At 44.2% G+C, this 23,132-nt stretch overlaps 1 protein-coding gene across 1 annotated transcript in view; it reads right to left on the bottom strand.

Moving 5' to 3' along the window:
* Positions 1 to 22,732, bottom strand: part of MYRFL (myelin regulatory factor like) — a 111,626-nt gene extending 88,894 nt beyond the window's left edge. Inside the window, exon 1 of the mRNA XM_079775239.1 lies at positions 22,434 to 22,732. Coding sequence (XP_079631365.1) covers positions 22,434 to 22,479 — 46 coding nt within the window. The 5' untranslated portion in view covers positions 22,480 to 22,732. The remainder of the gene's footprint in view (positions 1 to 22,433) is intronic.
* Between the last annotated feature and the right edge of the window lie 400 nt (positions 22,733 to 23,132).

The raw sequence follows: 23,132 nt of genomic DNA, 5'->3' as shown, positions 1-23,132 counted from the left end.
GGAAAGCCTTTGGAAGGCGACACGATGTGCTTTACATTGTTAAAATGTTACTCTGGTGGCTCTGTGGGAAAGGACTATAAGGGGACAAGAGCAGAAGAAGGGAGATGAAATCGAACACAATCGCTGTTGTCCAGGGACATTCAGTAATGAGTTCGTACTCTGAGCCAAGCGAAAGGATAAGCACTTCACCTGTATTTCCTCATTACTCCTCACAGCAGCCCTCAGAGGTGGGCATCAATAGCATCCCCAGTTTACAGGGAAGGTAACTTCCAGGGTCGCACAGCTAGTAAATGACACCCAGGGAAGCCCACCAGGCCTGCCTTCATTCCTGAGCCTACCCTCAGCACAGCCTCCATCACCACCCCGCCCCCAACAATGCTAACCAACCTCAGAGAAGCAACTGCTTCTAGCCCTTCACTGGGCTTTGGTCAAGCCGATTGCTAAGAGAAGCAGATGGAGGGAAGGATCTGTTTAGTTTCCCACTGAAATCCCTGCTGGTGTCCCATCTGCTTTATACAGCACCCTTCCCCAACACACACACACACACACACACACACGCACACACACACACACACGCACACACAATTTCCCAGGAACAAATAGGAGGTGGCCCATAGATGAGTGATGTGCTACTTGCTTTACATCACCACCTTCGCCCACCCCCACCCCCAGGTAGAAATAGGAGTTGGTCCACAGCTCCCAGGACCTGTGAGGCTTGTCCAAACCCCTTAATGAACAAGGAAAGATGATCCCTGTGGTAGCCAGCGTTTACTAGGACTCCAGCAGCACATCTGTGCTTTCCAGACCCAAAGGAAATTACTCAACAAGATAAATCCACAGTGTCAGATGAAATTGTTTCCAGGAGGCTTTTACACACACCGGGCCACTCTCTAATGGCTCTGAAAACAAATCCCATGCTTTTAAAAATAATCACTTTGCTCTAAAGGTCTTAAACACTGGCTTATGACACCCAAACCTGCAAAGAGGGGGTCATTGGGCATCCCACCCCATCGGGCGGCTCTGTTTCAGACCCCCATTGTTCCCTTTCCTACATTATGTTTGTGCCTGGGGAGGGCTGTCAGTCCTGCTCACAAAAGGAGAGGCTGCCCAGGCCTCCTGGGAGTACCGGAGAACTGACTCTTTATTGCTCTCGGAAAGCAAAGCCCTTCCTCACCCCAGCTCTCTGCCTCCTCTTCCAGACACAGTGACAGCGGCAGGAGGGTGACCGCCCTGCTGCCCTTGGCCTTGGACAGACAAGAAAAAAGCACATGGTTATGAGAATCAATCCACAGGGAGTGAGCGCCACAGACAAAGCCATGCTGCACTCAGAGGACTGACTAACAGACCTACATATGCCTTTGGGGAAACTGCACAGCCTTTCATTACTCCCTGCCTCCCCCCACACCCGCCTGCCCATCCACACACCCCAGTCCTATGTGAAGTCCCTTCTTGTTTACATCTGATGGGGTCCCTTCCCACATCACTGTCCCCAACCTGAATGCTCCTGCTCCTTCTATATCTACTCTTCCATCCTTTGTCCCACAACAATGCTGCCCAGAGTATTCAGACAACAGACACGTTGACAAAATTAGGCAGCCACGAGGATCACCGTAATGGTTGCCCTTTGGATTTAAACATAAAGATAGTTCCCCTCGGATATGCCAGTGTTCATGAAAAATTGGAGCAGAAATGTTACTGGGTACTCCAAAGGAGGAGGAGGATGGGTGGGAAAAGAGGAGATGGGGGAGAGGAAAGCTAATGTTGGTGTTTAGAGCCATAACCAGTTCAGAGTTGGATGACACCAAAGATGACATTTCCCCAGAGACATTTCCAATCATTAATTGATTGTTTTATTCGTTTATTCAACATTTACTTAGCATCCACTGTGTGTCCAGAAATAAAATCAGGGATGAGCTCACAGTCCAGAGAGAGGGACGAGTAAATCAGCTCACAGCGCAGGGTGTTCGGTGTTAGGGTGGATGTAGACATGGGTACCAATTAGGATGGCTGGGGTGAGTCAAGGATTTCTTGCAGGTGACACTTGAGAGGAATTTTTAAGGATACGTAGGGGTGGGGGAACATTCTAGGAACAGAAAGGAAATTGTTCAAATGCATTTAACTGCTCAGTGGCAGGATTCCTGTGGAAATGTGCCAGTGGTTGGGCCAGAGCTGAAGGGCAGGTGAAGAACACGGCAGACTGAGAGCAGCCCCTGCGTGGACCCCCTGCACGCTGCGTGTACTTGTGGTTCAACCGCTGCAGCAGTTACGTGGTGTGTGTCTGTCTCTCTACTGAGCTCTAAGCCTCTCTAGGGTAGAAACTGCCTCTTTTTGTACAGACCCTACACACCTAGAAAAAGGCTTATAACATGCTGATGATTCAATAAATGTAGAATTTGTTGGGTGAGTAATAATATGTAAATGAATAAATGTGAATGGTGGGACATGTGGCTAGAGAAACTGGCAGATAACAACAGATTATGAAGATTCATAGGTATCAAGGTAAGGAATTTATCTTAAAATTTACTAAGACATTGGAAATTCTTCATCAAAGGAGTGACACTATCATATATTTTATTGATTTATTTGGAGAGAGAGAGATTTGTTGTTCTACTTATGTATGCACTTACTGGTTGATTCTTGTATGTGCCCTGACCGGAATCAAATCTACAACCTTGGCCTATAGGAAGACACTCTAACCCACTGAGTTGCCTGGCCAGGGCCAGGTTTATATTTTTGAAAGGTCCTTCTGCTGCTGTTAGGAGTGAAACTGGGCAAGACTAGAGCAAAGAGACTAGTCAAGAACACTGCCAACAGTAGCCTTCCCTCATTAGATCACCCGACACACAATCAGAGGGCGCCTGCTATGGACCGCACACAGTGCTAGAGATATAAAAACAAAGGAGCCTTAGTAGGTAAGGGTCCTGGTTCTGCAATCAGCCCTCAGGTCAAAACTGGCTGCACCCTGGGGACAATTACCTACTTTCCCTGTGTCTCCGTGTCCTTATCTATAAAATGAAGATAATAAGAGCATCCACCCCACAGCGTGGAAGGACTAAATGGAGGATGCCTATAAGGTGCTTACATACTTCCCAGCTCAATAAACACGACATTTTGTCATTACCATCAGTTGCTATGCTCAAGAAATTCAGAGCTCAGTGAGAAAACTGATATAAAAACATACCATGGCAATTCTATGTGAGAACAGAGTTGTACACAGGACTTTATGGGACACCTAAATGTCTCAGCAGGAGCAAAAGGTGCCAGGCAAAGCTTCTAGGAACAAGGGCCTACGAGGCTGGACCCCTTAGCAGGAGCAGATCCTGAGGCCGGAAAGCCAGGAACCCGATCTGGTGCAGCGAGGTGGGGTCAGGAGAGCGGAAGGCTGTGCAGGGGCGTGCTGGAGTCAGCGTGTACATGCTTGTGCATGTCTCTTCCCAACTCCACGTTTAGTGTCTTCTTGTTGGCAGTTTGACATTAGCCATACTAGGAGCATTTACAGCATGGAAGCTGGCAAACACTACGAATTGGGGAATTTTCCCCCTACCCTAAGAGTCGGTTGTTAAACATTCACCAGCACACCACTGGAGGTGAGTAGTATTTGAGAGGAGAGCCCCACTGGACTTTGTGATTGATGAGAAGGCACCTAAGCTGTTCCTCATCCCTGTGCTGGTGGCTGGTCATGCTGGTGCCTTGAGATGGGAAATGTGGGCGACGTGGGTGAGGGGCCTGCGAAGGAGCTGGAGGGGTTCAGTTGCTCAGGCTCATGCCATGTCAGTCTTGCTTCCGTGCTCCTGGAGACGAAGTGAGCAGCAGGCACTGCCCTCACGGAACACGCCACCCAATGACCTGGAACCCTGGGAGGCTCCCAGGCCTCCTTGTGCAGGCTGTCCTACAGTATGGACCCAGGAAGAACCTAACCAGTTCTTTCAAGCAGAGCTAACATGATTCATTGTTGGAAACAGTGACTAATTTAAAAGACTGTCTCTGGACTTCCAGGTGATATGAATCACTTGAAATTCATGCGCCCGATAATCAGGAGATAAAATGAAAATTAACCTTTATTTCACTTGAGCAAATAAAGAGTTCAAGCACGTTGTGTAACAGAATGGCAACACCCACATGGGGTTTCTATAACTGTCGCAGATGCAAAACTCTAGAAAGGATTGCTAACAACCTGACTGCTGGCCTCTACAAACATCAGAAGGCAGTCGGGGAGCCTGCATGCGCCCACAAAGCACTGGCCCTGAGGGTGGGCTTCATGTCCTGTTCAGCTGCCTGACTGGCAGATTAGGACACTCTCCACGGAAATGTGTACCTTCACTTCAGCTGCACACTTAACAAAATTGTTAATCCGTTCATTCAACATTCACTAACCATCCAACGAAGTGTGTGTGCGAGGCTCTGGGGATACCACAGTGAGCAGCACTCCGCCTTCCCCTCAAGGTGGGGGAGGAGCACAGAAAGGAACCGGGCAGCACCAACAGGATGTGATCCGTCAAGGGGGCTTCCAGCCCTACTTAGGGGGGAGGAGCAGGCAGTTAAGGGCGGCTGTGTTTGTTGCTAAGATGGAGAAAGGTGGAGAAAATTACATTAGAATTAGGTGAATTGACTCCTGGGCGAACAACTGTACCCCAAAATGTTAACCTGGAGAGAATCCTAAAATTCAGTATAAAATGACTCTGCTGTCATCCTTCCCAATGACGTTATTTGTGGTTTGGATAAGTGTAGAGAAAGCAGACTGGCCAAGTATGCAGATGGCCTGGAGGTGGGCAAGGTGCAACATAATATGCAAGAATCAGGTCTCATCTGGGCTGATGAGATTGATGGCTGACTGGCAAGATGAAATTTAGTGAGTTAAGCATTCAGCTTTACATCAACTTTTTAACTTATGTAGGTATGAGATAGGGAAACTTGGCTTATCAGTGAATAGGTGATAAGGAAGTATTGGGAAGGAAATAAATTACAGCAGGGTTATAATAATAAAATCATTGAGTACAGAACTAGGATGTTGAGGCCCCTATTCCTCTATGCACAGGTTCAGTCTTGGTGACATGGGCCCCATACCTTCAGAGGAATGATGACAAATACTAGGGTGTCCGGAGGAGAGCCAACAGAGTGTGAAAGAATCACAGACAAGCCACGTGAGAGATGGTCAATGGAGAATAATAATAATATTTGGTAAATTTTTTGAGCACTTTTTATATGCTGATACTGTGCTAAGACTTTTATAGTCACTTTCCCATGTAGTCCTCACAATAATTTTATTCTATCAGATAGGAACGCCATTTTATTATCCCCATGTTTCAGAAGAGCAAATCGTCTTAGCAAGCTTAAATGCCTGCTCAAGTTTCAATAACACAGTTATTACTGTAGGGGCTCAGGTGTTTTCTACTATAACCTATCTATTACTGAACAACCTTGTTTTCTGCAAAATCATGTGAAGTAATGAAAGAAAGGTTTGGGCAAACCACTTAAAAACTAATAAAAACAATAACACACGTAATAAAAATGTAAAAGGCATCAAATTATTATTAATATCATTAAGTACTTCAGAAAATATAGTAATTTGCTTTATAAAAGAATGTTGAAAGGGGTTGTAAAGAAGAGTTACAGCTGCTGAAATGTAAGGAAAAGAGAGTGGAGGAAATTGAGATTATGGTAACTGGCTTAAAACAATTACATGAGACCTACCCTTCCTGGGCTCAAGGACTCTCCTCTCTCTGAACACATTAAGTCCATTTTCTCCTCAATAATATATACTTGCCCAGCCAGAGTGGCTCAGTGGTTGAGATCAACCTAGGAACCAGGAGGTCAAGGTTCAATTCCTGGTCAGGTTTCGGGCTCGATCCCCAGTGTAGAACATGCAGGAGGCAGCCAATCAATGATACTCTCTCATCATTGATGTTTCTATCTCTCTCTCCCTCTCCCTTCCTCTCTGATATCAATAAAATTAAAAAAAACATACATACTAATGTTAATACAGGAAAAAAGAAAACACTAGAAGAGAAATAAAACACAAATGCATGTTAACCATAGAAGATAAATTTGGGAAAGAAGCTGACAAAAAGAAATTTAATTGTAACACATCAAGGGATCTTATTGATTTATGTTCAAGAGTTTGAAGAAGTATTGTTCTGGTTTGGTCTATTAGAAAGTCTAATTTTGCCAAAGGCCAAAAAGGAGTAGGAAGAGGAAGGAGGAGGAGGGAGAGGAGGAGGAGGAAGAGGAGGAGGGAGAGGAGAAGGAGGAGGAGGAGGAGGAGGAAGAGGAGGAAGACCATCCTAAAGGAAGAATAGCTAAAGAGGGGGAACCCACCTATGGGCTTTACAGGGGGTTGGGCTCAACTGGAATATGCAGTGCTGGATATTAAATCAAGGCCCTCATGGGCAGAGCCTGCATGGCACAACTTCAGAAAAAATGTAGCAAAGAAGCTGCCCACCCTGCCTTTTTCAGGGGTGCCCGTCCTGCCTCAGCAACACCTCCTGTCCTGCAAAGCCAGGCAGAGAGGGAGGGCACAGCCCACCGGAACACCAGCTGAGGGCTGAGTCTTCAGCCAAGTGTGGGACAAAGACTTTCGTCCTCTTAGATGCAAGAAATAAAGGAGGAAAACCGGGAAGACCTGGAATCCTGGAAAGAGACCAGGCTTAGAGTTCTATATTTGTTGATTCGACAGATTTGTTTGAGTCCCTACTGTGTGCTGGTTCCTAGCTGCTGAGGTGCAGGAATGAATGAGACATAGTTCCTTCCTTCCAGTTGTCCATAGGAGACAGACACAAGAAAAGGCCATACATGCCTGGAAAGGTGAAATGCAAAGAGCTACAAAGTTCACGGGAACAAGGAGGGAACGGAGCCAAAGCCTACGGTGAATGGCGGTGAGCCAGGTGAACAAGGGCCGGAAAGTATTCCAGAAGGAAGGAGCCCATATGACTCGGAGGCAGAAGTGTGAGAATTTGGGAAACTGCACGGCAGACAGACCTGGATTAAATTCCAGTTCTCCGGAACCTCTCTGGGCCTGTTTCCTTATCTTGAAAGAGGAAATGGTTTTTACCACCGGAGAGCTTGCAGACTAAATGTGATAACATATATAACTCCACAGGTTCTCTCCTTGACCAAACTGTACTCCAACTCCCTTGAACTTTTCAATGAGGCCACTTCCGTGTTTCTCTGGGCAGTTTTTAATTGTAACAAGAATTCTAATACTGTCAGTTTAACCAGCGTCTTCCCTTTCTGTATCTGATCACCTTCAATATTTAAATCAGGTTCCCATCCTCCCCCTCCCCCAGGTGATGTCAGATCACCCCAGCCAGCATTCAGCAAGGATCTTGTTAGATCAGTTTATCCAGAATCCCCTTCCCCTGCTCCTTGGATAAAAATTTAGCCCACTCACTCACGCTGTATTCAAAGTTGAGTCCAATCTCTCCCCTCTACTGCAAAATGCCATCATGGTGGTCATTATACCTATTGTAATGGCCTCTTCTTTGTTTTTGTTTTTAAATATATTTTTATTGATATCAGAGAGGAAGGAAGAGGGAGAGAGATAGAAACATCAATGATGAGAGAGAATCATTGACCGGCTGCCTCCTGCACGAGCCCTATTGGGGATCAAGCCCACAACCCGGGCATGTGCCCTTGACCGGAATCGAACCCGGGACCTTTCAGTCTGCAGGCCAACACTCTATCCACTGAGCCAAACCGGCTAGGACATGGTCTCTTCTCTGAATGAAGTCCTCCTTATCATGCTTTAATAATAGCATTGATTTTTTTTTTTTCCTTTAACGCTACATGCTTGACTCAAATGTTCATTCCCTTTTATTCCTTCTCTGCTCTTCACCTCCAATCCCAAACACAGGCGTCAGAACAATAAACCAATTGCTGAACTTGGGCAGATCAGTTTCATCAAAGCCGGAGATTAGGTGAAGGCTGAAGAGATAAGAACTTGCTCACTCTGTTCTGGAGAGTGTAGGGTTGGGTAGTCAGCAGCCAATTTGTGGGAGATTACATGGTAACTAGACTCAAGTGAGGGAGAGGAGGGTCAAAGGGAGGAGTTTTTCCCAAAGATCGACCATGTTCACTTAAGTATTTTTTGGGCACCAGGGAGCAAAGACATGTTTGGCCAGCTGGCCCCAGAATATGGGCGCCAATAAGACGAAACATGTCTTTGCTCCCTTTTTCCTTTGGAAAGGCAAAGTGGGATGTAGATGGAAAGAGCTTTGGACTTGGAATGAGAAGACCAAGATTTTGCCACCAGCCCTAGCACCTACCAATGTGAGTTTAGATACATCTGTCAACTTCTTCAAGCTCCACTTCTTTCATCGGTAAAATGCCTTCTTCTTAGGGTCGTGTGAGGGGCCAATGAGCTGATGGAAATGGACGGGTTTGTAAAATACTAGTATCAAACTCCATCAACAAGCACAGTACAAATGGAAGAGTGAGGAGAAACTTTTGAAGATGAGTTAGGAATAAACTGACAAAATAAGAAAATGTAAAACTTGGTGGCTGAGTATGAGTTTTTGTGTCCTCCTCCCTTCCCCCCAACATTTCCATAAACAGCCCGCAAAGGGAGGGAGAACCAAGTCCTGAGCATGGTTCGCAGCCCTGAGGTCCTCAGCACCGTGAAAGGTCAATTCACATTTCACACAGAGGCCTGCTTCTCCCAGGGGGAGAGGAGGGGAGAAAGATGTTTGTGTTTGTCTTATGTTCATGAACATTAAAAAGAGAACATTGTAGTTCTTCAAATGCTTTAGGCACACTTCTTGAGATGTGTGAATTATAGACTTTAAAGTGCCTCTCTTCTGATCAGTTGGAATTAGCCTAGTCATGCTAACAGCTAGATCTTATTCTTTTATATTCATGCACAAAAATTGTCCCAAAGGACATTTACTCTCAGCAGAAGAGCCTTTGACTAGCTGTTACTATGTAGAATTTATAAGAAACTAGAGGCCCGGTGCACAAAATTCATGCACGGGTAAGGTCCCTAGGCCTGGCTGGTGATCAGGGCTGATGGGGTCTTCCTTCCCCAGCTGCCGGCTGCTGGCCAGGGCCTTCCTTCGTTCCGCACTTCCCCCTGGTGGTCAGTGCACATCATAGCGAGCAGTCGAACTCCTGATTGGTAGAACTCCCGAGGGGACAATTTGCATATTAGCCTTTTATTAAATAGGATCATTTGTCAGTGTCCTTTTTGCCTCTTCCTGCATTTAAAACATGTTATGTGACTTCTTAGATTTGTTTCAAAGCTTCCCTAACCCAACAAGGGGAGAAAAAAAGGATCATTGTCTTCCTGTTTGCATCTACAGAGGCCCACTGCACAGGCAGAATGTGTATGAGGAGCAGGGGAGTCAAATTCCAATCAAGAAACTCTCGGACTTCAGAAAGGTGCCTCACAACCTTTTCCAGAAATCTGCCTCCGGAACTGCTGTTCTGATTTCTGTCATCATAGCTTGGTTTTACCTGTTCTTGAATTGAGCATAAATAGAATCATAAGTACATGCTCTTTAGTATATTCCAGTACACTATTTTGTAAAATTGTAAACATAAAAATTTAAAAATTCATCCATGGCATTATGTTACCAATCAGTAGTTTATTTTTTACTGTTGAGTATTTTATTGTATGAATATATATAATTTGTTACTCATTCTTTTCTTAATGAAAATTTGGATAGTTTTAGCTTTGGGCTAGCTTCTTTTTTTTATTTCTCACCCGAGAATATTTTTTTCCATTGTTTTTTTAGAGAGGAGGTGTAGGGGAGAGAGAGAAACATCAATGTGAGTGAGATACATTGACTGGTTGCCTCCCACACATGCCCCAACTTGGGCCAGGGATCGAATCTGCAACCGAGGTACATGCCCTTAATGGGGAATTGAACTTGCAATCCTTCGGTCCCAAGGCCAATGCTCTAACCACTGAGCAAACCAGTCAGGGCAGTTTGATTAAAGCTATCTTGATTTGGCTATCTTGATTAAAGCTGATTAAACATTAAAAAAAGATGATCTGCTTTTGCACTGTTTTAATACGCACGAGTAGAGAAAGAGCTATACCAAAAAGAAAAAAAGGTTTCCATACATGTTTTTAAGAGCTTTTTAAGACTATAAGCTGTATTGGAGTACTTTACAGGATTTTAAATAATAATATATTCATTCTATTTTTTTAATTTCAGCCCTTACTTACTGATTATCCATGGACAAAACAACAACAAAGAATAACACAGAAGTAATTGAAAGCTTTGATACGTGTGGAGAAAAAATGGGGTTCTATGGAAAGTAACTTCACAGGGTGATCTGGGCAGGTCCTGGTGGGTAGTCATGCCCCAGGCATACAACTTCTTTACTAAAAGGCTTACCTTTGCCTTAAACAAGACCTGTCCTTTGTTTCTGTGCACCTTGGTTAACACACCTTCCAAATAAGTCATAACCACCCACAGGAGGGCAAATAACCTTGTTAACTATCCTGTAATCCAACCCCACCTTGCTTTCTCCCACCTCCCCGTAATCTTCCTTACTTTCTCCTTAATTTCAAATGCACAAAAGAAGCTGTGAAACTATTCATCTCCGGAGCATTAGAGATCTGGCTCCCCAGAGTCTGTCATCAGTTTGGCTCAAATAAACTCATAAAAATTCTCTGCAGTTTTGGACGTTCTTACGTCAACACACCTTTCAAAGAAGTGAAGAATTCAGTTCAGTTATGTGTCTCAAAGCAAGTTCCCCAACCCTGCCAGTGCAAGGCTGAATGACTTGTTTGAGACCAGTGGTTACCAAGGTCCTCACGTAATAGTTCTCATCTGTGTGTTACATCACCCCAGCCTTTCCCAAAAGACCATTAAGAGATCAAAGGACCAGTTCTCTTACAGTGAGAGCAGCACAAAATATAAGCCCTGTTCCTGAATAGCCTAGAGCAATAAAAACAATGTACCCCTTTCAGCTTTGATTCTACCCCCAAACAAGGAATGCGCTAACCCTGGAAACATGGTATCAAGTTTCCCTGTCTGTCTTTTCTGAAAAATGTTGATTTCAGGACTAACATGGAAAAGCTGAACCTTTTTTTTCCCTGCAATAAAAGGAAATGCTCAGTACTTTGTCCTTTGTTGCTTGGCAACTAAAGGCTATAAATGGATTTTATGATTATAAAGACTCTGGAATGACTGTGAACATGTAGAAGTTGTAATAACTCCCTGGAGACAAGAGTGTTTCTTTGAGAAAGAAATGTGTTGAGATATATGGTGTCCCCCAAATTATATACAACGTTGACTGCCATTATTAATACCAATGGGTTAAATCTGAAAAGAAAGAAACACCAATTGAGCTCTCCGCTGTTAAAGTGAGCACTGTATACATTATTTTGGGACACCCTGTATATGCAGCTTGTACTTGTTCTTATTTCAGAATAAAGCCAGCAATTTGGTTCCTTCACACTTGCAAATGTTATACTAAAGATCAATAACTATCATTTACTTCATCATGTCTGCATTTTACCATTAATCCTCACACACCTAAGAGGTAGGTATTATTATCCCTACTTTATAGATGGAGAAAACTGAAACTTTTATAATTGACCTAATGTTGAGAAATGAAGAAACAGAGAAATCAGGATTCAAACCCAGGTCTGCCTGAACCCAAGCCTAAGCCATCTAACACACACCATAGAGATTCCTAGGAAGCATATTTCTCGGCTCCTAATATTTGAGGATATTGATCAGTTTAATCCTATGGGAGTGACAGTATTTCCAACTATCAAAGCATATGATGTTCTTCATAAAACACACTACTCTCCATTGCTGTGTATGACAATTGTTTCTTATACTGCTAATCATATATCAGGGTACAATATTGCTGGGCTTTTTGTCCTGAGTCTGGTTACCAAAAAGGACAAGATTGAGAGTTATTTTCTACTACTCTTCCAAGTAAACCCAGCTGCCTCAGTTCCCGCTATGGATTTGTGTTATGCACCAAGCAGATCTTTGCATTCTTATTAGTAGCCTTATCTTTTGAGTTTCTGTAGCTGCTTGCTCCATGAACATAAACCATTGTTGTTAAACCATGAACACCTCATCTTACGGTGCTAGAGCTGGGCTTTGCCAAAAAATGCCAGATGGTACCAACTGCTAGCAGTCCAGAATAATTTCATCTGCAGAATGGAATCACATGCAAATTGTCACACACACACACACACACACACACACACACACACACACACACAGCCCTGGTTATTTTACAGGAGCCCTAAGTTCCACAGTTACTCACAGATATTCCCTTGCAACCTGTTTAGAAGACCCTGCATGGTTCCTAGGAGCACAGGCCTTCAGAGAAAGAGACTTTTGTCCAACTCCAAGCTCTGAAGCACAATAGCTGTGCTACCTCGGGCAAGGTACAAACCTTCTCTGAATTTCTGTTTCCTTGTCTCTAAAACGGTGATAACATTATCTGCCTGTTCATTTTGTTGTGCAAATTAAGAATTAATACAGCGAAAGGTCTTAATACAACGTCCTACATACAGTCAAGTGTTCATTAAGTGGTAGTGGTTTTCTTACTGATGGCTGCTTCAGGAAGCTCCTTTAAAAGAATAAACATTCTCCTTTACTATAGAGCACTGACAATACCACTTCTTTGGGCAAATAACTGTATGTTAGGCACTATGCAAAGTATTTCACATACACTATCTTAATTCTTATTCTTTTCCTATTAGGTTTACCTTCATTTGATAGACAGGAAACAGTCTCAGAGGGGCAAGTCATTTACCAAAGCAGTATCTTAAATTCTCAGGAGAGGTGGGATTTGAACCCAGGGTAATCTGCACTACTGTTGAGAGTTAATGTTGTCTACTGCACTTGTGAGCACACCCAGCTGCCTCCATCCCTCTAAAGACTTTTGCTTTGCACCACGCAGTGCTCTGACAAAGCCTGTGCTCCAGCACCATCACCAGCCGTGCAGGCTGGAGTCAGGAGCTCAGGGTTAAGGTGTGTGATTTGTAATAGCGCCCAATTTCCAGAACTGAGGTGGGTGTCCTATCAAATACAGCCTCAGCTGAGGAAGACGCTGTGATCAGACAATCTCCGTGATCATTCCTACAACCTTGACTGGTGTCCTGGTGCCTGGACCTCTACTTTTGCTCAGGACTAGGGCTTCTACTCCTCTGTTTGACTCCCAACGTCTCCTGGTGACTCACAAGTTTTGAGGCTGATTCTCAGGTCATAACCTGGTTTGAGTTGCAGCCTGAACCTCTCAGTTATGGACTTGGATTTTGAAATCCTCCGCCCTCAGTTAGCATCTCTGCCATGTGTCCTACTGTGCACCACACCACCTCCATTCTTTATTCCTTTCCTGCTAATAAAGAAACAGACGTACCACTCCTAGGGGAAGATCACGGCTCTGGGTCCCAGATCCAAACGGAATCCACATAAAAAACATTGCTGAGGAGCTGACTTGCTCCTAAGTTGATTCTGATAGTAAAATATCTAGAAGAGAAGGAGCACAACCTTTGTATAATGCAATTAAGGCCCCTGCTTTGTGGTCAAGAATCATTCATTTAACATGTATTCAAGTTAGTTAGTTAGTTAGTTAGTTAGTTAGTTAGTTAGTAAGTAACTCTACATTCAAGACCCTAACTAAGCCTGCAAAGATGATGGAAGTCAGGTACTAACCTAGCTGCAATCATTGTCTTCTGTGGGAGACAGATATGTAAACACATAAATTAAACTTTGATGTGAAGGGTGCACATCAAAGGTATGGACGAAGTGTTATAGAAGCATGGAGAATTTGCTTCTAACTTTGCCCAGGGAAGTTTGCTAGATGAAGTAGGAAAGTGCATTCTGGGCAAAAGGCACAGTCAAAGACCCAATGTTAGGAAAGGGCAGGGTATATTCAAGGAACCATGAAAAGTGTACCTGGGGGATAGATAACAATAATAATAATATCTATGATAATAATAACAGACACATAGTAATTGAGGTATTGTCCTGAACCTTATGCATATTGAATAATTTAACCTTCACCTTAGCCCAATTAGATAGATACTGGTATTGACCCACTTTTACAGATAAAGAACTGAGGTACAGAGAGATTAAGTAACTTGCTCAAGATCACAGCTAGCAAGGGGCAGAGATAAGGATGCCTGGAATGTTGCATAGGGACCATTATGCTAAGCTCAGGCAATGGAGATTCAACAGGAATGTTTAAACAATGGCATCCTTCTGAGCCAAGAGTGAAATGGAAGGTGATTAGCACAGGAGAGAACTTAGGAGGCTCTAGCAAGAGATGACCTTTCAAATAAAGGGCAGGTTACGACTGAAAGACATTTCTGAGGTTGAAGCAACAGACTTCAGCAATGATTAGCTATGAGTATAAGAGGAGCTGTCAAGGGTGACACCCTCCTTTCTAATCTGGGAGTTTGTTGGAGAGTGAAGAGAATACAGGAGGACGCGGAGAATAAAGGGAAGAAGGCAAAGGACAATGAGTTCCACTCTGAATGTATTGATTCGGGGAAACTGAGGGACACCCATACACATACATAGGTAGTTTAAGCAGCTGTAAATATGGGTCTGGAACTTGACAATAGAGTTTGGGATATGCTGATCCATGGGAATAAATAAAACCATTCAGGATAAGCTTTGGTGCTCAAATAAAAAAGTTTCTGAAATAGGACTCTTAGGTATCAGAGGAGGAAGGTGAACTCCTGAAAGGGCCTGAGAGGACACAGAGGTGCTGAATGGAACCCAGAAGGGAAGATGCCATGGAATCAAACAAGAAAGTGTTTCCATGAGTAAACAATGGGTGATGGTGACAAAGCCTAGAGAGAATGCCAGGAGGGTGAGAGGTTAAAGGATTTTTTGTTTTTTTACATTTTTTTCCTCTTTTTTTCTTCTTGATTTCAGAGAGAGAGAGAAGGAAAGAGAGAGAGAGAGAGAGAAACATCAGTGATGAGAGAGAATCATCAATCAGGTGTCTCCTGCACACCCCCTACTAAGGATCAAGCCCCCAACCCAGGCATGTGCCCTGACCCGAATTGAACCGTGGTCTCCCAGTTCATGGGTTGATGTTCAACCACTAAGCCACACTGGCCAGGCAAGGGGCTGAAGATTTTTTAAAAAATATATTTTATTGATTTTTTACAGAGAGGAAGGGAGAGAGATAGTTAGAAACATAGATGAGAGAGAAACATCGATCAGCTGCCTCCTGCACACCCCCTACTGGGGATGTGCCCGAAACCAAGGTACATGCCCCTGACCAGAATCGAACCTGGGACTCTTCAGCCCGCAGGCCAACGCTCTATCCACTGAGCTAAACCAGTTAGGGCGGGCTGAAGATTTTTAATATGATCAAGCAATTAGGAAAATTTTCATAAGAATAAGTCAAGGCAGAAGCCAAATCACATTGAACCAACATTCACCAATATTGATGCCAATACCTCGGCATCATCTCTAATTCCTCAGCCTTCCTCACTCCCATATTCCATTCACCTTGTATTTCTTAAAACTCTCCACTGGTTTCCTGTCACACTGGGAATAAAAATCCAAACTCTGACATCACTCCCACCACTTTCACTCAACACTGTCCCCTGCCCCTGCAACTGCCCCCTAGCCCTACTCCTCGCTTTCCTTGGCCTCGCCAAGCTCAGGTGTTCCCATTGTCTGGAATGCTCTTCTAATGGGTGATGGATGATGGCTGATGGATACCTTGCTCCCAGTCATTATTCAGGCCTCAGTTTGAATGTCTCCTTCTCAGAAGCCTTTCATGACTGCCTCACCTGAAGTAACCCACTCTTCCTCCCTTCATCAGTCTCCACCGGTATCTGGTTTTATTTTCTTCATAATTAATGACTACCTAAAATAAGTGTATTTATTTGCTTATCTCTTTACTGTCTTCTTCCTTTAGCTAGAAGAGGAGCCGCTTTGGAGCATGGACTCTACTTGGTCACCACTGAATCTCTACCCACTGGGGCAGCGTCTGGCTCATTTCAACTGGCTGACGGAATAAGCAAAGGAAAGGAATAAATGATGACCTCACAGCCACTTACTACCTGGAGGACCCGAAGGCAAGTTATTTAACCTCTGTTGGCCTTGTGTTTCTCTCGGGAATAGAGAAATCCTTCACAAGGCTGTTTTGATGCTAAACAAAGGAAATGATAATAAAGTAACAATGAGAATAATAATAACTAACACTTACTGAGCTTTCTGTGCCAGGCATAGTGCTTTACAACCACTTTATGAGAAAATACAATTATCCCCATTTTATAAATAAGAAAACTAAGACCCGCAGAGGTTTACTTATCCATCATCCCAGAGGTAGTAAAAAGCAGAGCCAGGATTCACACACAGGATGACTATGATTCTATACCCAGAACATAGTAAATGCTCAATAAATAACAATTATTATCATTAATTAGGTTGTAGAACAAGGGTTAGCAAGCATTTTTTATAAAGAGCCAGATAACAAATATTTTCGATTTTGAGGGCCATATGGTCTCTGTTGCCACCACTCAGCTCTGCCATCATAGCACCAAAGCAGCCATAGGTAATCTGTTAATGAATGAATGCATTCCAATAAAACTTTATTTACAAAATCATGCTGCGGGACATATTTTGCCATTGTTATCGAAGAATAAGTAGTGATATGAAGAGATATTCACTCTCTATTCCATAAAAAAGTTCATTATTAAAGTATAGTATAATCCCATTTTTGTTTTAAAAACACACACACAAAATTGACACCAAACTGTGAACAGCTGTTATCACTAAACTAGAGGCCCAGTGCACAAAATTTGTACACGGGCAGGGTCCCTAGCCGTTGCCAGCTGCCGGCTGGGGCCTCCCTTCCCCAGCTGTCAGCTGCCGGCTGGGGCCTTCCTTTGTTCCGCTCTGCCCTCTGGCGGTCAGCGCACATCATAGCAAGCAATCGAACTCCTGTTCAGTCAAACTCCTGAGGGGACACTTTGCATATTAGGCTTTTATATATATAGACTAGAGGCCTGGTGCACGAAATTCGTGAACGGGGGGGGGGGGGGATGTCCCTCAGCCCAGCCTGTACTCTCTCCAATCTGGGACCCCTCGAGGGATGTCCGACTGCCCGTTTAGGCCCAATCCCAGTAGGATCGTAGGATCGGGCCTAAACGGGCAGTCGGACATCCCTTTCACAATCCAGGACTGCTGGCTCCCAACTGCTCGCCTGCCTGCCTTCCTGATTGCCCCTAACCACTTCTGCCTGCCAGCCTGATCACCCCCTAACCACTCCCCTGCCAGCCTGATTGATGCCTAACTGCTCCCCTGCCAGCCTGTTTGTCCCTAACTGCCATCCCCTGCAGGCCTGGTCACCCCTAACTGCCCTCCCCTGCAGGCCTGGTCCTCTCCAACTGCTCTCCCCTGCAGGCCTGGATCCCCCCAACTGCTCTTCCCTGCAGGCCCAGTCGCCCCCAAATTCCCTCCTCTGCCAGCCTAGTTACCCCTAACTTCCCTCCCCTGCAGACTTGATTGCCCCCAACTGCCCTTCCTTGCAGGCCTGGTCCCTCCCAACTCCCCTTCCCTGCTGGCCATCTTGTGGTGGCCATCTTGTGTCCATATGGGGGCAGCCATCTTTGATCACATGGGGGCAGCCATCTTGTGTGTTTGAGTGATGGTCAATTTGCATATTACTCTTTTATTAGATAGGATAGAGGCCTGGTGCACGGGTGGGGGCCAGCTGGTTTGCCCTGAAGGGTGTCCCGGATCAGGGTGGGGGTTCCCTTGGGGCATGGGGTGGCCTGGGTGAGGGGCCTGTGGTGGTTTGCAGGCTGGCCATGCCCCCCAGCGACCCAAGCGGAGACCCTGGTATCTGGGATTTATTTATCTTCTATAATTGAAACTTTGTAGCCTTGAGCGGAGCCAAGCCTCCTGCTTGCTCTGTGGCCACAGCCATTTTTGTTGGAACTTATTTATCTTCTATAATTGAAACTTTGTAGCCTTAAGTGGAGACCAAGGCAGGCCAGGGCTGCGGGAGCTTGGCTTCCTCCATCTCCGCGGGCAACTCTAGCCTCCTGCTCTCTCCAGCTCCACGGCTGCCGCCATTTTTGTTGGGATTTATTTATCTTCTATAATTGAAACTTTGCAGCCTTAAGTGGAGGCCTGGGCCGGCCAGGGTGTGCGGAAAGCTTGGCTTCCTCCATTGCCGGGGAAACCCAAGCCTCCTGCTCGCTCCGTGGCTGCAGCCATCTTGGTTGGATTAATTTGCATACTCGCTCCTGATTGGCTGGTGGGCGTGGTTTGTAGGTGTAGCAGAGTAATGGTCAATTTGCATATTACTCTTTTATTAGATAGGATGGTCAGATTACAGTGAAAACTATCCTCTTGTTTTAAGTTATCTATATTTTCCAAAATTGCTTATGTATTGAAAGTGTAGTTTCCAAGATGTGTGGAGTCTTCCAGAAACCTAATTCTAACTCCAAAATTGAAAAGATGACAACCTCAGGAACCCCAAAGGTGGTGGGGCCTCCTCTCAGGAGTCTCCTTCCAGAGGGTCTGTCACGGTGGTTTGGTTCCAGGATTCCCTAGAGAGGGTGATAATCCTGGCGGGTCTCCAATGCAGGGTGTTTGCAGGTGATGGGGGTTAGCTATGACCTACTAATGGCACATGTTACATTCTAATTAAATCGCCTTCTCCTTGGGGATCCCAGCATGAAAGAAGAAAAGGGATTGCTTCTCAGTGGCACCAAGCCCACACCTCTTTGTTGTGATGCTTCACACCATGGCAACGTAGTTTCTAACCACCTGCAAACACCAGAGAGAAATGTTCAGATAATCCTAAACCGCTTGCATGATCTGGCAGGCTTGTCCTGAGCATGTTCTCGTTGGCAGTCTCCTGGGCAAGTCCATGCTGTCTCCACACGGAAACAGAGGCAGCCTCACTAATAAACAAGGGGCTCCTGCCTCGAGATCATTTCAGAGATGCTCGGGTGCTGCATGACGTCTAAAGGGCCACCATCCGATGACGTCCACATGACACATGCAGATAATGGGCAACAATGGAATAAAAATGGACATCATCAAACCTCAGTGCCGGGTTACCCAGGTGGTGCTGTCAGTTTGTTGTGTTTGTCTTTTTAAGCCTTCTGGCTAAAATGTTTTCTGACTTTATCTTGGCCAATTTTGGGCCACACTAAATGTTAGATAAACTATTATTTAATAAAAAAATAAAATAAAATTCTACCATTAGAGATCAACCGAACCTACCCTTAGAGAAGGTAACTCTTTTTTTGACTCATTTAATCAAAACAGCTTTGCATTCTATGAAAGTGCCTGGAATACGAAAGAAACGTAAGGTGGGAGATCATTTGCTATTTGTACCTTCAGAGCAAGCTCAGGTTTTACTAGGACAGAAGGAAGAGACCATAAAGGTGCTGGTTGTCTGAGAGGGTAAGAAAGTGCTGGTCCCAAAGTGAAGGAAAGACAAAGAATTGAGAGACTGGTCTGAGGCCAAAGATATCCTTTATCCACAAGACAATCTTGCCCATGGCCAGTCCTGGTACTGTTTCACTGTTCAGAGCTTCTGATAGCTCTCACGGGGATTCAGGAACATCAACCAATCAGAGCTGGTTTCACTCCTGCAGAAATAACGTACAGGGCCCACTTGAGGCATTTACTATTTTATCGCTGGTAATGATGGAACCCGAGGCTTTCCACCAACTGGCAATACTAGGTCTCAACAGCCTCTTTTTGTTCTATTCGCTGGACCTTTCTGCTGCTGCACAAGTTTTCCTCTTCCTATATTTGAACTTGCCCGGTTCTCTGCATCTAGAGTTTAAGTCTAATAGCTGTCTGTTGCATAGAATAGCCTTTTGCACAATTCTTTCATTCACTTATCCTATAAATATTATTGAGTGTGTACTATACACAGACATCCACATAGGCATTTTTCCAAGCTGCATCTCTCTTCTACTCAACAATTCTGCTTTCCTCCCTGAGGCCTCCCTAGTAGTTCTTCCCACTCCTCTCAGTCAGGGCAGGAATCTCCTTTTTTGCTTTCATGATCAGTCAAGAAACATTTGAAAACCTACTTCAGGACATTACAAAGAGAATGAGCTAAAGAGCTTCTCAACAATTCAGAAATTTCCTTTTCAAGATTAAATATAGTGAATAACAAAAGACTCATCTCAAGGCAGTTTTTAAACTATTCTAAAAAGCATGGGAATAAAAGATGAGTCCTCTGATACCAAAGCAGTCCAAGAGAAATACCCATAAGAAAGCAAATTGAGAATGTAAGGTCATATTTAAAACTTTAAAGTGAAAACTAAGATCTCAATGGCTTTGACAATTAAGGCCATTAATTTAAGATGTTATTGTCAACCCAGATATTTTTTTAAAAATGTTATTGATTGATTGACTTTAGAGAGAGAAAGGTGAGAGAGAGAGACATCAACTTGTTGTTCCACTTATTTATGCATTCATTAGTTGATTTTTGTATATGCTCTGACTGGGGATCAAACCTGCAACCTTGGCGTCTGCCAGGGCAATTCAGATAGTTTTAAAAGCAAAAGTGTTCCTAAGGAAAAATACATGATGTAGAGCTTGGTTTCTTAGAACAAAGAGTCTGAGGAAATGAAGAAAAACAGCTTTCAAGTGGGTAAGAAATTGCCAAAACTTTTCTTGATTTTCAGATCTTGATTCTTCATACAAGATTGCAATTATTTAGAAACTGACATATCTACAGGAACACGCCATGCAAACTGGCCCTCCTCATTAGAATACCATTCTAGTTTTGCTGTTCTCATTCTAAGAAATACTTGAGAAAGGAAATCATTACAATCTAAGGAAAAAGCTTCAAAGAGGTGATTATTGGACTTGGCACACAGTAGGTGATCAATATTTGCTGAAGAGTAGGTAATAAAAATTGACAATTAGTTGTGTAATTTTCAGGTGGTGGGGATCACATTATGTATTGCCTCCATTTTTATTCCTAAAGTCTACCATTTTCTCCATTTATTCACTCAAATATAATACAAGGAAAACACTGACCATTTTATTCTCTTTGCATGGAAAAATGACTCCCCTGCCCTCTTGAAATAGGCTTCATGGAGCAACAGAGTTTGGTTTGGGTTAAGAAAAATATTATTATAATAATCAGATATTGTAATAAGCTACACAGGGAACTTATGGAAACTATATCCCCAGAAACTTCTGAAAATAGTACAAACAAGCACAGTATAAGATCCTAGGTATAATAGCACTTTCATAAAAAGGAAGGTAGACAAGATAAACTTTCAGGTCTTTTCCAGATCAGGGAAGAAAGCAAGTAGACTCTTTGCGTCTGTAAAATGAATTGGTGGTTTCTCTAAAATAAAGCAGATGTAACTGTAGCCTGGAGCTTGCTATCCACTGCTGGAGTGAAAGTTACATAGGATGTAAAATCAGGCAATAACAGTCCAGTAACATTAGGGTGCCTACTGTGCGCCAAGCGTGACCCAGGTGGGCACCCTGAGTTGGACACTGTCAGAGACAGAACATTTGATGGGTTGGATCACAAGGCTGAGATAATGCAAGAATCTCTTGGTCTTCCATTTCTTCTCACCACTCTGGCAAAATCCAAGCCACTACCAAGAAACTACCGTATTGTGTTGACTCCTTCTGTTAGTGGCCTAGAATCTCACTATTTCTTTGGTGCGACTGCTCTTCAGTGGTCATCACTGTTCGGCCGTGGGTCAGTTCCATTCAACCTTTAAACATCTAGCATTTGTCAGACACTTCACTAATCACAAGAAATTCCAAGAGCACTTTCTCAATATGCTGCTAACTGTGCTCTGGCTTCTGTGAATGAGCAGGTCGGCCCTCAGTTCTCCACTCCCGCCTGGGAATCACCCTGGAATGTGTAAAAGCTGTGGCCACAGTTCCCTTCACATGGAAGTCTGAGCATAGCTAACCGGTAAGAAACTAAAGCCGTTCTGACGTGGAGTCAGTCCTTGCTGACATCAGACCCGCCATCAGAATATCAACCCAACTAAAGGTGAGAAGCTGCTGCTGTTTTTAGGGCTGGGAAGGGATGAAATCTGTCCTACAGGGCGCCTCTCCCTTGGAGAAAAAGGTATTTCGTTCAAAAGCAAATCATTATTCGGTTACACATTTTTAAATTGCTGTGAAAAACAGAGATGGGAATGAGGGGGGAGGTGTTCCTCTGCTCTTTCAGGCTGTTTAATGTTTAAAGGAATCAGAAGGAATAAGATCTAGCACAGGACGCGGACAAATGCTAGTAACAGATAAGCTGACCCTTGATTTTTTTTTTAAAAACTACGCTATGAAAAGAAAATCCTGGTTTTGTTTTTCAATCACTACCTCTACCATTGATTTTTGCAACAAACACAGCAAATAAACCTCCCCTTCCATTTTAGGACAGTCAACACGACAGCATTTCTTCCCAGGCCAAGTGTGAGTGAGTCGCAGAAGGGTGCGTCCGTGGCCGTGAACTCCGTGTTGGAAGCCTCCTACCTTCGAAAAACTGCTGCAGGGCCTCGGTCTCGCCCTCCACCTCCATGGTGCCGCGGCTGCTTCCTCCCGGGCAGGGCTAGCAGGCGGGGGAAGTCCGGGCTGTCCCCACCAGTGCCCGGCTAGGAGTGCTCTCGAAAAATCTTCATTTTCTTTTTGTTGGAGTGAAGTGTGTCTTCAGCATCGAATTGTGCCCAGAGACCCAGAGAGATGGGTAAGTTCTCAAAATGGTTATAAAACCAGAAGGACATTCAACCACGCAGGGAAAATCATGTCCAAAGAGGGAAGTGGTAGCAGGTCCATGGATCTTACTGTAGGGGAAGTGTTTCTCCTCTGCCCCTCGCCTTTGTTTTAAGGACCTTTGTCCTCAGTGACACATGTGGTTACATAAACGGGCAATAAAGGCAGCCTTATCTCCTACCCATCCTGTTACACCAATGTACCTATATCTCCCCCTCTATCTACCTGATCGGTTTCGTCACAGCCAAGCAAAGATACAGGGTGGGGTTTTTCCGCCTAGAGAAAGGGGCAAATCAGGTAATCACTTTGACAGATACCCAGAAGAGCAGGGCATTTAAACAGGCCTGTAACAACGAAAAATTGGGATTTGTTTAATATTTTTAAATTTACTCACAGCTAAAACTTACGTTGCTTGATACACATCTAGTTTATATCCCTCAGAGTTTATTCTCTCTGAAAAGT

The sequence above is a fragment of the Cnephaeus nilssonii genome (assembly GCF_951640355.1).
Source record: "Cnephaeus nilssonii genome assembly, chromosome: 6".
Lineage (NCBI taxonomy): Eukaryota > Metazoa > Chordata > Mammalia > Chiroptera > Vespertilionidae > Cnephaeus > Cnephaeus nilssonii.
Note: the sequence above shows the minus strand (reverse complement) of the source record. Positions and strands in the feature narration are given on the sequence as shown.